Raw genomic sequence first — 16360 nt, 5'->3', positions numbered from 1 at the left:
TTTGACCTTGAAAGAGCATGAACTGAAAAGTATCAAACTTTTGGGTTTTAGTCTAGTCTGAGCCGTGAAGTAATTACATGTAGTTAAATACTTGAAAATGCAATCATCACTTTAAAATTTTACCATCCTACTACACTTTCACTTATCTTTCCTGTTCTTACTGATAACATGATTGACATTTCTGGGGAGGTGATCTGGAAGCCTTAAGAAAGGGAGGTCACCTGTCTTATTTTATTTAAAACTCCTAGGGCACCTGGGTGGCTCAGTGGGTTAAGCCTCTGCCTTCAGCTCAGGTCACGGTCTCAGGGTCCTGGGATCGAGCCCCACATCCAGTTCTCTGCTTAGCGGGGAGCCTGCTTCCCCCTCTCTCTCTGCCTGCCTCTCTGCCTTCTTGTGATCTCTGTCTGTCAGATACATAAATAAAATCTTAAAAAAAAAAAAAAAACCTCCTACTACAAGCTTTATCTCTTCAAGACTAACCATTAGTTGTGCTTTTTCCTCTGCTGATAGAACAGATGCTTTTGCTTGGTCTACGCCACGAAATGTTGAAGATTCTGTTAATACCTTTCCTGTGTTTGTTAGGGTCCTTTCTCCACCATTCTTCTTACTGAGATGTTGCCATTCAGAGTTATACGGCACCTTCCATGGAGCACAGGGAAATGTGTCGGTTCGCGGAGCTTACGGCTTGCGAGTCTGCAATCACAGAAATTTCACATTCACTGCATGCATTTCCATCTGACCCGTAGACCTTTTCTGGCCACTGGTATAGTTTCCTTGTCTTCAAAACCCATAAGATTCCACTGAGTGCCTGCTGTCGGCCAGACGCTATCCTAGGGGCCTGCCTACAACAGGGAACAAAAGTCCCACCTCATGAGTGGGGCCCTTACGAGACTCCTCCTTCTTAGGACTGGAGGTTTAAAATACCCCAACCACTCTTTTGGAAAGGGGCATGGCCAGGCTCAGGACAAAGCACAAACACTGGTCATCTATACGAGGAGCCAGCAGACTGGAAGGGAAAGGGAAAAAGAACTGAGTTTTTGGTTTGTTTGTTTTTAATTAATTAATTTATTTATTTGACAGACAGAGATCACAAGTAGGCAGAGAGGCAGGCGGGGGGGGGGGGTGGGAAGCAGGCTCCCTACTGAGCAGAGAGCCCGATGTGGGGCTCGATCCCAGGACCCTGAGATCAAGACCCCATCTGAAGGCAGAGGCTTAACCCACTGAGCCACCCAGGCGCCCCAAGAACCATGAGTTTTAGGACCAGATTAAGGGGCCAGCTTCTCTGACTTGGCGCTCAATAATGGTTGCACGTTGCCCTGTGTCCCATCTTCCTCCTGGGCCTTTCTCTGTCTCCTTTTCTGCGCTACATTCTCTTTATCTTTCCTACTTGCAAATAGCGGAGGCCCTGAGACCTTTTGTCTTCTGTATTTATGCACATGGTAGCTTATTTCATTCAGGCCCACAATTTTTGAAAGTCTCCGTATGCATATTGGTATGCTTATGGTGCTCCAGCTCCGATCTGTTCCCTGCGTCCCAGATTGGTGTACCCACTGCGTGCTCTGCCTCTCTACCTGAGATCGGCAGGCCCATCACATTCAACCTGTCCAATGCAGAGCCTGCCACCCCCTGCCCCTCCTCTTCTCTCTCCTTCGCTCCTTTTTGGTGCTCTTTCCCCATCGGGAAATCTGTCACCATTCACCCAGTTGCTCATACAAGTGGTCACCCAAACAGTCTTGCCGTTCGATATCCTTGGCTCCTTCCCATCTCATGTCACGTTCAGGCCATAAGCAAATCTTTAAAATAAATTCTAAATTCCATCAGTCCTCTGATTCTAGATGACTCTAGTAGCTTCCTAACTGGCTTCACTTTTGACCTTCCAGAGTTTTGCACATGGTGAGTTAATCCTTTGAAAATATAAATCAGATTCCCTTCCTGTTCAAAACCTTAAGAATGTTTCCCTATTGCACTTGGAGTGGGGGGGAAGTTCCTCCACTGGTTTCAAGACTCTAGAACCTGGCCACTCCCTTCCTCTCCACCCCATAAGGTCCCTTCTTTCCCCCGAATCTTGATCATGCATCAGCCACCTCCACTTCCTTCCCTGGAATACCAGCTTCATTTTCTGCCTCAGACCCTTTGCACATGCTGGCCCCTCTGTCTGGGTCCTTCTCCCAGATCTATGCACAATTCCTTCCTTCATTCAAATCTCTGCTCAGGTACCACCTTCTTAGAAACGGCTTTGTGACCACTCACCATATTAGTCTGTCCAGTTGCTCTAATTCCTATTCCCTGATATAGATAAATAGTAATTATATAACATATAATATAAATTATTTAATTATACAGAATTAACATAATCTACAAATATGAAATACTTTCTTTAGTGTAGCCTGATATTGTTTCCAATTGATTTTTTTTTTTAATATTTTATTACCTGTGTCCCCCATTAAAATGCAAGTACCATGAGAACTCTCCTTCATGTATTACTGGGACTTTGAGAATGCCTGGTATTTGACAAGTATTGTTGAGTGAATGAATCATTAAATGCATAATACTTCTACTGACCTCAGTGGAAGCTCTAGGACTGCCACTATGATCAATAGACAAGGACATACCAAATTCTGCCTTTCTGCTGATTTTGCCTTTATTATTACCAGAAATTCTGAGACTCAAGGCACAGGATGAATGGAACATTTCACTTAAGAACTCAGAGTCTAGCAATGAATACCTTTTTTTTCCCTCCTTATTTGTATCAGATCACTAAACTGGCTTGTCCAGATTCTGGGGTAGTTGTTAATTTTCATGTATATTTACTTCATTTTAGGATTTTTTTTTTTTTTTGCACAAGGATTATCACATTAAGAAATGTTACAAAAACTTATATCCCAATGGAAGTTGTTAATCTCTGGACCCAGGAAATGACTATATATTATAAATAGGAAAGTATAAAATGAGGAAGTAACTTATCAGAATGTCTTGTGAGTGGCCCACTTCATAACTTTGGATTCATCATTTTGCGTATTTGCTCTCATGTATCTTTATCACAAACTAGGATGGACATAGTAATTGTATAATTCATATCTTTGTACTTTCTGATAAAACATGCCAATGAGAATGGGTGAATTTCATCTGACTTTCCAGAAAAGTCATCCCCATTTCAAATCTCTCATAAGAAGAGGATTTAACTTTTTCAGACAGTTTACTGGTTCTTTTCCACCAAAGACCAAAAACATTCAGGCATATTAATTCATATTAATGCAGTTGGATGGAATCAGAAAGCAGAGACACATGGGTAATTAAAAGGGAGTTAAACTTATTAGACTTTTAGCCCACCTCCTTTTATAAACATATATATGAGTTCCCTTGAAAAGTTGACTCACAACTTGACTGAGAAAGAAGACAAGCCAGTATGGGGAGGCGAATATATTTGAAGAATTCAGTTAAAACACCTCAGCCTGGCACAATGCTTTGAATGCTTCTTGAGTATGTCAGCTCTTTGATGAGACATGCTTTCTTGCTTTTCTCCTTACATTTGCATAACCACTTTTGAGCAGAAAACCTGCATGATTTCAAACTTGAGTATCAGAAAATCATTTTAATTGAGTTATCATGGAATTGTACCATTGACTAATTTTTTGGTACACAAATCTTTCTAGAAAAGAACAGTGAGAAATCCTCAGCGCAATTTATACAACCTTTTGTTTCCTCTATAGGAAATGATGCCACATCAATTGTCAACTGCCTTCATATTTTGGGTCAGACCTTGGATGCCAGGTAGGTGGACACATTTTTGCCTACATGGCTGTAGGCGCGCCACGCGAAAATAATAAGACTCATCTTGTCTCTTGATTTTATTCCTTGGAATTGTAATAAAGACTTAAGTGGGGGTGAAAAGAATATTTTGTAAATGGCGGATACAATGGCATTTTATTATTTCTAGGATCTTCTCTAAATTGTTATTCAAATTTCAAGTAATTGCAGTGGCACCTAGATATGTCATGGAGGGTTGGATTGGGAATGTATCACGTGCAAGAGAAATGGTGAGCTCCAACTTCAGAGGTCTTCGTAGCTTCTGGGTCTGGTACTGTTGTGCTCCTCATTTGTGATAACATTGAGCTTTACAGGAACAGGGTTTTAGTCTTATGTTATAGATGGGTAAAGTGAAGTTTAAGATTGCATAGTAAGTGTGGAGGTAGACTAGTTCCCAAGTGTGTGTACTTTTACTCTGCCCTCCTGGCAACATGACTGAAACCCCGACAGGTTGCCTAAAAGCAAAACCAGTGTATCTCACGGGGTTGATTCAGCCTTTAAGCCATACATGTATTTCATTTATTATCCAGAATAAATCTAAATAAGAATTCCTAAATGTCTCCTATAGAGGAGATGCCATGATGCTATTTACTATCACATTTAAAAAAATTTTTTTTAAAGATTTTATTTATTTATTTGACCGACAGAGATCACAAGTAGGCAGAGAGGCAGACAGAGAGAAAGAGAGGGAAGCAGGCTCCCTGCTGAGCAGAAAGCCCAATGCGGGACTCAATCCCAGGACCCTGAGATCATGACCTGAGCTGAAGGCAGCGGCTTAACCCACTGAGCCACCCAGGCGCTCCCACATTTAAAATTTTATGTGAGGCATTTTGTGTGATAGATGAAGAAAAGTAGATGCGATTATATACCTTCATTTCCTCCTAGACATAGTGGCATTAGAGGGTGACTTCTATACAAAGTTCCTCCTCTGGAGGCTCGTTTAGCTGACTGCTATACTTAAGGCACAAAACATCTATCTCATTTGATGACTTGGTTGAGTTGGGATTCGATGTTTCTCTCACACTCTTTGCCTCAGGAAACATTCTGGTTGTCTTGGATTTAGGATTAAGTCAGAGGGCTCAAACACTGGTTTTTGATCAGAGTATAAAACAAACACTCTCCATATTTGAAAACGATGGTAGAAAAAACAGAGCATTATCACTGACTTTGGATCGGCGTCCTAATTACGTGGACTGCGAGGGCATTCAGGAAAGGTGATGGGCTTACAGAGCCATACTGCTCTGAGTTCAAGTACACTGGAAAAATTGGGAGTGAATTAAAAAGATTTAGTTGACTGAATGACTGTAATGGGTAAATAAAGGTAGAAGCATGTTTTATTTGTATCCCACTTGCTCCCTTCTTCCCTTCCTAGGACTGTGATGAAGACTGGCCTAGAGAGCGTTAAAAGCGCGCTCCGAGCTTTTCTGGACAACGCCGCGGAGGATCTGGAGAAGACCATGGAGAACCTCAAGCAGGGCCAGTTCACCCACACCCGAAACCAACCCAGAGGTGTCACTCAGATTATCAATTACACCACAGTGGCTCTGTTGCCGATGCTGTCGTCATTATTCGAGCATATTGGCCAGCATCAGTTCGGAGAAGATCTAATATGTATGTAAATCTGTTCCTTAGAGTCTCATTATCTAATAGCACAATGAGAAATCATAAAAGTTCCATCTAGTTACTGAAACCCTGCTGACTCATTAAAATGCACATTTGTTTTTTTGTTTTTTCTTCTGCACAACATTATTAGGTTGGCATTTGAGTTACAGAAACCATTTTTATAGAGTCAGGTCCCCGACTCACGTGGATTCCCAGAAAGGAACGGTGAGGTCGTGGCTGTGGGCACTCATTTCCGCCTCGTTGAAGCCCAGGTTCCAATTTTTACTATTTCTGTGTTCTCTCCTTCTGTGGAATTTTCCCAGTGCAGTTGAAGCATGGGACACACAACATTAAATGTGTTCGAATTATCTCTGAGTCAGTGCTGATTGTTTCCACAAGTTGTGTGACCAACGAATAGCGAGACGACGGTGACAAAGTCTGTCTAAATCATTGGTCTACTAGGGTGGCTCACATATTTTTTGTTTATAGGTTTCAGTCTATTTTCATGGGGGATTTAATCAGCTGTTTCTGCCTGGGACCATAATTCTTAAAAATATCCAAAGATTGCTCAAAACAGTGTGAAAATACAAATAATATCAGACCTGTCCCAGTTTCCTGCTCTCCTGCTGATATGAACATGAAAGAAGATGTAAGCCCTTGTTAAACAGGCACGTGGGTCTTCAGGGCAGACACACCTACTGAGACCCTCAACCTTGTAGGTCTCCCAGGTGAAGCAGAGCTCTGGGTGAAAACCGCTGCATTGCTCAGTGGGGAACACCACTGCTACTCACCAAACATTTCCTTAAACCATTGTAGGAACATTGCTTACATTGCAGAGTGGATGTGGGTACAGCTCTGGAACACAGGATTGATTTCTCCATTCCTATCATGGTAGACTCTCCAAGAAATGGTAGAAGCACTGGAATTAAAAACCCAGGGTTTTTAGGGGGTTTTGCCTCTTAAATATGTCTTCTTGCATCATAGATCATGTATAATGTTTTATTTTCTGGCATCACTTTAGGCTTGACTTACCTATGCCTTTAATGTTGGGTCAGAAATAATCACTAACTCACTACCTTCTCCAGCATTGTTTATTGTTTGCTTAGGTATTAAAATAAAAGTCACAGTCTTTGTATCTCTTCAGAAGAGGAGACAGAATCTACCCCTCCTCCCAGACAGTCTCGTGCTTAATTTTATTCTCAAAGAAATCCTTTTTTCTTCTATCTAGAGAAAAATTATTAAAAAATGTTCTTGAGGATGTACTCAATAATTATAATTCTTTGGAATGCTTTCAGCTCCTTAAAGCAAAGAATTCAGTTTGGAAAATAGTTTTTATATTTCATTTTACTTATCTATTTGTTCTAATTTTGCTTTTTTTAAATGTTAAAATATTAGCATACCCTCAGTATGGAATTTTGGTTTCAGCCTAAACTTTCTTAGGACAACATATAAATACCAAGTCTTTTTTGTTCTTGTTTCTGTTTTTCCTTAGTGGAAGATGTACAGGTATCATGTTACAGAATTCTGACTAGCTTGTATGCTCTAGGAACCAGCAAAAGTATTTATGTGGAAAGGTAAGATTTTAAAACTTTAACTTGTATTAAAGCTGTTTCAGGTGTTATAACTACTTGTTTCAAATCTTTGCTTTATCAGTTTTTCCTTAGTTGTAAACTAAATAACCAGATTAATATATTGAATTCCTTGGGAGTAATAGAACAATCTTTAAGCTGAATTTGAATTGATATAATAAGATTCAACCAAATTTTGTGGGGAAAAAAAAAGGTAAAGCAATAATGGTAAAGCTAATGTTAAGATTAAAGAGGGTGTTTATGAGTTTTATGAAGGAGTCTGCTGGAACAGTTTCTCATTATATATTCAAAAAGCAAAATGGGTGGGAATATTGGCAGTGATTAGAATGAGCTTTATTTTTTCATGTTCTCACGTTCAAGGGGAAGAGATTATCAGATGATGTGGATAGGTCAAGATAAGGACTCTTCACTACATTTAACATCAAAGGTCACTGATGATTCCATTAAAAGATTTCTGTGAAAAAGAGAAGAGAAAAAGTTTTTTAAAATGTTAGACTAAAGAAAATGACATTCAGAGAGAGGACTGATCAAATTAATAAATAAAAAGATATTCTGATGGAATAATATTGAAAAGATGTAAATTCTCCCCCAGTAATCTATAGTTAACTATAATACGATTTCAAGTGGAAATTTGCTTTTTATTGAATTTGACAAAATAATTTAAAAGTTCATTTGAAAAAATAACTCTTAAGACTAGCCAATAAAATTTTGAGAGAGGACAAAGTAATGGAAGGGTACTCATTTGGCCTACCAAATATTACAACTTAGAAAGTATCAATAATTAAAATATGGTTGCAAGTGCATAGAGATAGGATAGTAAATCGATGTAAAAGGATAATTCAGTTCATGCTACATATTTTTTACCAGTGTTTTTTTTTTTTTTTAAGATTTATGTATTTGTTCTGGGGAGAGCGTGAGTGCATGAGTGAGCATGAGAGGTGGGGAAAGAGGCAGAGGGAGCAGGAGAATCTCAAGCAGACTCCCATGCTGAGTGCAGAGCCTGACACTGGGCTTAATCTCATGACCCTGAGATCATGACCTGAGCCAAAATCAAGAGTCCAAGCTTAACCAGTTGTGCCACCCAGGCACCCCTTACCTGCCTTTTTAATTAATCTCTATTTTCATATGATTTTTATGGCTTCAAAATATTTTACACTAAGGAAGTTTTATAATTTATTGAAATGTTACTTTATTTTTGATTTGCAGGCTGTTTTTCTCATTTCCATAGATAATGCTAAATCTACATTCATAGTTTTCTGCGTATATTTCTTTTTATTTATTTTAGCTATAATCTCAGAATTTAGAAATGTGGGTTAAAGAGTAGTAGACATATAATAATTATGATACACATCTCACTGTCTCTTCAGAAAATTGATTCAGTTGACACTGTCAAGTTTTATAAGAGAATCCTTATTTTCTCACATTTTCCTCATTTCTAATTGTTACTCTTTTTACTATTTAAAAATATAACAGTTAAAAATGGGATTCAGTTTGTCTTTTCAAATGCATTTCCCTAATTCCTGGTTCCTACCCATTCTTTGTGTGGTTTGTCATTTTTCTTTATTTTGTGAATTACCTTTCATATCTGTTATACATTTTTTTATTAATGTGTTGTTGATGAATGAATTTTATTAATTAAAACTATTAACCTCTTGCCTGTTATTTCTACCATCTTTGTGACTTACAGCATTTTCATAACTTCATAGTGATTATATGTAAAATCATGTACAGATAATGTTTTATGACATGGGAATTTTAATTTTTATATAACCTATTAATTATCTCATGGGTTTTTATTCCCCTTAATGTAATATTTTTAGACAGTTTATACCATACTTATAACAGTTAGAAATTCAAATATTTATTCTCTTAGGTTTTTCATTCTTTTAGTTGTTTAAATTTAGCTTTTTAATCCTTTGCTCATTCAATAAATAAGGATTAAATGCCAGGTTCTCTGATACAGCAGTAAGCAAGATAGATGCCTATTCTCAAAGAGCTTATACCTAATGGGGAAACAGAAAACAAAACAAATAAAGTGGAAAATGTCATACTGGCACATTATCGTGTGTGAATAAGCAGACAATAAAGAGAATGACATGGGGTACTTGAGAATGTATGTTTGAGAACATGATTTTTTTTTCTTGAAAACATGATTTTTTAGAACTTTCCTCCATTCAATGGAAAGCAGGTAGTAGATTAGTAGATAAATCAGGTATAAATGGGTCTGTGTCAGATAGCTTCCATTTTCTCTATGAAGTATGCCTCAGCCAAGTGATGGTTGAAAAAGGAAATGTAAGAAGTAGGCAAGTAGAGAATGTCTGAAGTGATCCTTTCTGGAGTAAGAAGGGAATTTACTAGAAATGAATCTTAATTTCATATTTCTCTTTAGTGTTACATGGAATTCAAATTAAATGTCTAAAATCATCCACCACCTGGAAAGTATTGATTTTTAATTGAAATGTAGTTGGCATACAATGTCACATTAGTTTCAGGTATACAGGGTAGTGATTGGACAGTTGTGTACATTACTCTGTGTTCACCACCATAAATGTAGTTACATGTACTATCAGGCAACACTGTTACAATATTATTGACTGTATTCCCTATGCTGCACTTTTCATCTCTGTGACTTATTTTATTGTTTTTAAAGGTTTATTTATTTTAGAGAGAGAGTGAGCACAATGAGGGAGAGGGAGGGAGAGGCAGCGGGAGAGAATCCTCAAGCAGACTCCCCATTGAGCGGGAATCCAGACCTGGGGCTCAGTCCCACTACCCTGAGATCATGACCTGAGCCAGAATTAAGAATGAGACGCTTAACCAACTGAGCCACCCAGGTGCCCCTCTGTGACTTATTTTATATCTAGGAGTTTATGCCTCTTAATCCTCATTAACCATTTCACTTATCCCCCCAACTCCCTCCCCAAGTAGTGATTTATTAAATATTTCTTTTACTTGCTGATTTAAAATGAAACCATCATATTCTGAGGTAATACATTTACTAGATTGTATTTTTAGAATCCCTATTCCCTTCTATTATTTCATTTTTTAAATGATTAGATCATTACCGTGTAGCCTGAATTGTTAGTAGTTTGTGATACATTTTAATATCCAGTAGTCCAGACTCTCTCATTACCTTAGCAGGGCTGCTGTTGTCACTCTTGTTACCTCTGTTTTGTTTTTGTTTTCTGGTTGTTTTTTGGGGGAGAGGGGGAGGGTTGGATACAATTTGGGATCCTTTTGTTAGGTTCTTAAAAATGATACATGTTTTTTCTTTGTTTGCAATTATAAAGTCATTTGGGGAGAATATAAAAATGAAAATCAAAAGATGAGTGAAAGATATTTTGAGAAAATGAAGAAGTAACACTATAACTTGAGAAAAATGTAGATACTGGGGTGTCTGGGTGGCTCAGTCACTTAAGTATCTGGCTCTTGATTTCAGCTCAGGCCATGATCTCAGGGTTGGGAGACTGAGCCCCGAGTCTGGCTCTGTGCTCAGCATAGAATCTGCTTGAGATTCTCTCTCTCCCTCTCCCTTTGCCCCTCCCCCATTCATGCTTGTACTCTCTACATTTTTCTTTTTTTTAAGATTTTATTTATCTCTCAATAAATAAATAAAATCTTAAAAAAAAGAAAAATGTAGATATTTTAATGAGTCATCTAAAAAAATTGCTATTTCCAGAATACCAACACAAATGATCAGAGTTGGTCTGAGAATTACTAGTTGAATCAAAATTTTAAAGTAAATTATTAAATAGGTCACATGAATTGTTAATGAAATAAAAGGACTCATTCAGTCAGATGTAAAGGAATAAATTATTTTGGAGTCATACAGGAAACATTTTAGACTATTAAATTCTTGAATAAATATATCCTCATTATTTTCAAACATTTGTTGTACTCATAATATGTGCCAGAAATTTTGCAGTTCTGCATCCTTAATTTTAGGTAAGGAAAGCAAAACATAGAAAGAATGAGTAATTTTCCAGTAGTAATACAAGTATTAGGAATAAGTTTGGGACTCAGTTCTGTTTGAATCAAAGCCCTATAGCCTTTGTAATTTCTTGATATCCTAAATTATTTTTAACAATGAAATATTATTCGATGTTTGAATTAAACTCTGTTATTCAGTGTCATTCTATGAAGGGAAATTTTCTCGTAGCTGGCTAAATTTCTAATCATTTTCATTTAAAATGTTAGACAATCAGACCTTGTTAATTTTAAGTAATCATATATTTTTCAGTTAGAAATTTAGAACTACCAAGTGAATTATGTAATCTTTTCTTAATTACATTTTATTGACTTTGAAAATAAATAAAACATTTATACACAATAATTTGAGAAGGTCATCATATACCAAAATAACTCTCAAATTGGTCTGCATTTAATAAACAATGTGCCAGTGAATCCTTGGATGCCATAGGTAACCAAGGGAAAGAGGGAATTTTTGTCAGTGGCAGGGGCAGCTTTGGGTCATACCCTCCCCTAAATCAACTGATCACAGCATGAATCCTTAAATCTCTTCTGTCCCTTAAAAATGATAAGTCAATTTTGAGTATTATTAATAGTTTTTGACATTTATTATGTCTTATTATTTTTTAGCTACCCTGAAATTACTTTTCAAAATATTGTTTTAGTGTATTGGTGTGAATCCTTTATTTTTTTAATGTTTATTAATGCATTTATTCACTTACCAAGAATTCTCCACCAGGTCATTATGTTTAAAAAAAAGATGTAAAGAAAGAAAGCAAAGCAAAAGACACGTCCGAACTTGTGAATGGATTTGACAGGGACTTTGGTCTTTTTTTTTTTTAACAGATAATTTAGCCTTTTTTTTTTTTTTTTTTTTTAATGGCGGGACTATGCTATTGAAAGCATATGTTGTTTTGCAATATAAAAATTGGATTTTGGAGTAAATTCTATTGGTAGCACTAGTAGTATCCCTCTTGTAAGTTAAACTGGTTAATTTTACTCTAACTTCTTCAGTCATTCACTTGAAAGACATAAAAATCATAAATGTTTTCCACTTGCAGGCAACGTTCTGCATTAGGAGAATGTCTTGCTGCTTTTGCTGGTGCCTTTCCTGTAGCATTTTTGGAAACTCATCTCGACAAACATAACATTTACTCTATCTACAATACTAAGTCCTCACGAGAAAGAGCAGGTAACACAGAAGCATGTTCGTACTTGAGACTTAATGACATTTGTTTTATTTTCCAACATTGATTTTTTTTTTTAAATGGGCCATTTCAGTTTATTATCTCCAGTGCTATTTGTTCTTAAATATTATTTGGATTTTTTTTGGAATGTTATATAGTATTCTCCTAGCATCTATAAAAGAAAATTCATTTAATTTCTTCTAAGTTAATGAATCACAGACAAATTAACACTCTTAAGAATAAGACAAAATAATCGGCAGAAATTGAGAAAGTAGGTCAATCTGATCTCTGATCCAGTTCTCTCTAATAATCAGCAAGTACGTGGTGTTCTTATTTGTTACATTTAGGGATTTGTACCTTTCCGGGTTTTTTTGTTCACCAGATACGTCGGTCTTATTGGGACGGCTTTATTCTATGTGTTTTTTCCTAATAGTTTAGTCCAATTACTATCATTAAAAAAATTATAAATTTGAGACACAATTAGTCAGTGACTTAAATTTGAACCCAACCTTAGCTTGCATATATTTAAGATTTTTATGCCTCTCTATATACTAGGCATCTATAAATATAATATGCCTCCTGTTGCTTTTCACTTAGGAAAATCTGTTGTTCTATTTAGGTAGGCTCATTTCCACCATCCCAGTTGAAAAGCTCCTAGAACCATTCCTGATGATTTCAAGGATTGGTCAATAAGAACCTATTATAGGATTTACTTACTAGGATTTAAATGGACTTGGATAAGAAATACTTTAAAAAGTAGTTATTTTTTCTAATGAGGCTTTTAAAGCAAACCAAACAGTTCTCAAGACCTGAATGGTACAGAGATGTCCTCTCATATCACTTTTCTTTTGAATTCCTAAGTCTGATACAGTGTACTGTATTTTATTTGCTCTCCAATAGCCTCTCTCTCCAAAGAGAACTCTCCAAAGAGTTCTCAAAACTTGGACAAGAGCTGTTTGCTGTTAACAAATGAGTATCTCTCTGTTAATGAGATTATTTCTCTGTGTAACGAGCTCATGTTTTTAGGGGAGCTGCTGGTTATACTGATTTTATAATGCCTTGTATCAAGTAAGAAATCTTTTACAAACTCAAGTAATCATTATTTAATTTGCCTATTTTATAATTCTAATTTCATATAACAGGAAGTTAAAGAAAAATTCAGCATTCAACAGTGTGACTTAGCAATATTTCTCTGTATAAATTCCACAGTATATTTGTAAATAGTCAAATATGGTTGAGTTTGAGCTATTAATCATCTGTGTAAACCTGCCTTACTATGTCTTATTTAGGATTTTTGACTGATTAATACTTTTGCTGTGAGCCCAGAATGAAGCAGATTTGTTATTCATTACAGAAAAGAAAATGGCACAGAGCAGATAATCTACCTGCTTTTGTTTCTGTAACAGCTCCTTTGCATAACAAAGTAAAGGGATTGGGGTGAATGATTCCCTTTCATTCCTGTTTTAGTCGTTGGACAAGTAATTGTGGTGTACATTGAGGTGGAAGGAGGAGATTTGATAGGAGGATGAGCAAGACTGGATTCTTTCTCTCAGGAAGTTTTAGTTGCGGAAGAAGGACTGATAGGCATATGCGACAGAATTCAGAATAAAGAACAAGAAAGACACCCGGGTTTAGCCCGGGACCCGGAAAAGACTTCACTGAGTTGGTTCAAGAGGAATCTTGAAATGAGGAACCCTGAAACTCTGGTACATTCGGAGAAACTTGAAGCCCTCAGGGGTGGGGGTGCAGACTTCAGAGGGAAGGAAAGGATGGAAAACCAGGTGAAGTAGGCTTTCTTTGTTAGGGAAGGAGTGGGCACCGCACCACACAAACAGGATCCTTCCGTTGGCTGTAGGAAGAGGAGTACATGAGTAGGTCAGCATTGTAGAAATCCATCCTGACAGAAGTGGAGAAGGTGAATGGGTGTGAGTCACCGATTCAGAGAATGGTTGTGGTAATTCAGGAGACACGGGACATGAGGAAGGCTTTTTGGATGGAGGATATCATGGTTGTGAGAGGTCCTGGAGCTCCCGTCCTGTTGTGTGGGAAACGCGAGAGCATTACAGCCTGGAAATTTCTTCTCAGTTTCTGGTCTGGGAGACTGACTGCATAATGTTGTCTTCACCAAGACATGCTCAGGAGGTAGGCGGGAGAGGAAGGGTCCAGTTTAAATTTGGATCCATTGTGTTTTAAGGTGCTTTGGAGACACTCAGTATGACACGCAAAGGTTTTCAGAAATCTGGCTTCGAGAGCTATTACCTTATAGCAGAAGCCCAAAGGAATGGCCACAATCCCCCAGGCAAACGCAGAAGGCAAAAAAGAAAAGAGAATTCAAGGTAAAAAGAAAAGAGAATTCACAACATTTAAAAGTTCGTTAAGGAGCAAACAGCCTGGAAAGGAGCCTTACAGCGTTCAGGAGGGAATCAGGAAGACTGAATGAATGCATTGAAGTTAAGGAAGAGGAAATTCTGTGAGTGATGGGAAAGCCCCCATATCCGTTATGGGGTATGGGTTTGTGAAAGAGGGAAATGGGTAAGCGGTGGGAAGCAGAGGACTTCATTGCTAGAAAGCTAACTAACCCACCGGAGACTGAAAGTACAGCTACAGGCTGCTGGGGAGGAGATAGGAGATCCTACAGAGCAAGGGGCCGGAGAAGCCCAGCAGGCTCCTGCAGGGTGGCAGGCTCTGCACTGAGAACACAGGCCAGACGGTGACCAGGGACCGCACAGCTCTTTGCACTGAAAATGGGGAGCAGACATGAGAGGATGGACCAGAAGACTTGTGGGCAGAGGCACTTGATATCCTGGTTTTCTCTGAAGTAGAAGAAATGGTCGTTTGCTGATCTTAAGGGACTGGTGGTGAGATAGGAATTTGGGGAAAAGAATGAAAGTTTGGTGGCTGCCATGACTAGAGAGAGAGGGAGCCAACCGAAGGCATGGCCGGTCCTCCTGAGTTTTGAATCCAGCGTGGAATGGTTGCTTGCATCTTCTAGAAATCTGGCTGTCATCGTCTGTCAGTTCTTTCACTGAACACGGTTCATTTTTATGTGTGTTTCTCTAGCTCTCAATTTGCCAACTAATGTGGAAGATGTTTGCCCAAATATACCATCTTTGGAGAAACTCATGGAAGAAATCGTGGAATTAGCCGAGTCTGGCATTCGCTACACACAAATGCCCCATGTGATGGAAGTCATACTGCCCATGCTTTGCAGCTACATGTCCCGTTGGTGGGAGCATGGACCCGAAAACAACCCGGAAAGGGCTGAAATGTGCTGCACGGCGCTGAACTCCGAGCACATGAACACGCTCCTGGGGAATATATTGAAAATCATATATAATAACTTGGGAATTGATGAGGGCGCCTGGATGAAGAGGTTAGCAGGTGAGAATTGGAAAGGAATGCACTGCTTCATTTGTTTTATCTCTGAAAGGATTTGAAATCAGAACGCTAGGGGCACCTGGCTGGCTCAGTGAGTAAAGTATGTGCCTCTTGATCTCGGAGTCATGAGTTCGAGCCCCATGTTGGGTGTAGAGATTACCTAAATAAACAAACTTTTAAAAAATGAAATACAGAAGACTAGAAGTTTCTTGTCTTAGTGTTTATCAATATTTTCTTCTGTTGTCAAAAAATATTAAAAATATTATTTCTGTCATACTGTTCTTTAAAAAAAAATGTAGATTGAATTAAACATCAGGTAACTTGCCATGTTACAACATTTTTGTTGTTGTTGTTGTTACAACTTTTGAGCAAGTAAACATTTTCCTGGTTGAACAGTCTCTGTAAGATTGGTCAGTAAATGCAGGGTGAAAACTAATGATTCAGTAGACAGAAAAATAAAACTGGCTTTTGAAACATCCCCCTTTTAGCAATTCATCTTTTTAAGAGTGGGGAAAGAAAATCAAAACATGCAGTCAAAAATTTACATTTGTTTATCATTGCACTATTTAAGTTGGATAATGGGAAGGAATTTCTTTTTATTTTTTTTAAAGATTTTATTTATTATTTGAGAGAGAGAACACACACGGGGGGGGGGAGAGGGAGAAGCAGACTCCCCTTCTGAGCAGGGAGCCCAACATAGGGCTCCATTCCAGGACCCCGAGATCACGACCTGAGCTGAAGGCAGATGCTTAACTGACTGAGGCATCCAGGTGCCCCAGGAATCAATTTCAAGGATGAAAAGAAGGATTTTAAAGAGTTAAATTCAGA

The 16360-nt window shown here is 37.9% G+C and overlaps 1 protein-coding gene across 1 annotated transcript in view; it reads left to right on the top strand.

Annotated features, from left to right (window-relative positions):
• Nucleotides 1–16360, top strand: part of RYR2 (ryanodine receptor 2) — a gene marked incomplete at its 5' end in the record, with an annotated part of 631749 nt that overhangs the window by 490997 nt on the left and 124392 nt on the right. Inside the window, 5 exons of the mRNA XM_080822946.1 lie at nucleotides 3711–3771; nucleotides 5180–5418; nucleotides 6902–6983; nucleotides 12029–12159; nucleotides 15215–15535. Of these exons, the coding sequence (XP_080679072.1) occupies nucleotides 3711–3771; nucleotides 5180–5418; nucleotides 6902–6983; nucleotides 12029–12159; nucleotides 15215–15535 (834 nt within the window). The remainder of the gene's footprint in view (nucleotides 1–3710; nucleotides 3772–5179; nucleotides 5419–6901; nucleotides 6984–12028; nucleotides 12160–15214; nucleotides 15536–16360) is intronic.

Source organism: Martes martes (genome assembly GCF_963455335.1).
Source record: "Martes martes genome assembly, chromosome: 14".
Taxonomy (NCBI): Eukaryota; Metazoa; Chordata; class Mammalia; order Carnivora; family Mustelidae; genus Martes; species Martes martes.
Note: the sequence above shows the minus strand (reverse complement) of the source record. Positions and strands in the feature narration are given on the sequence as shown.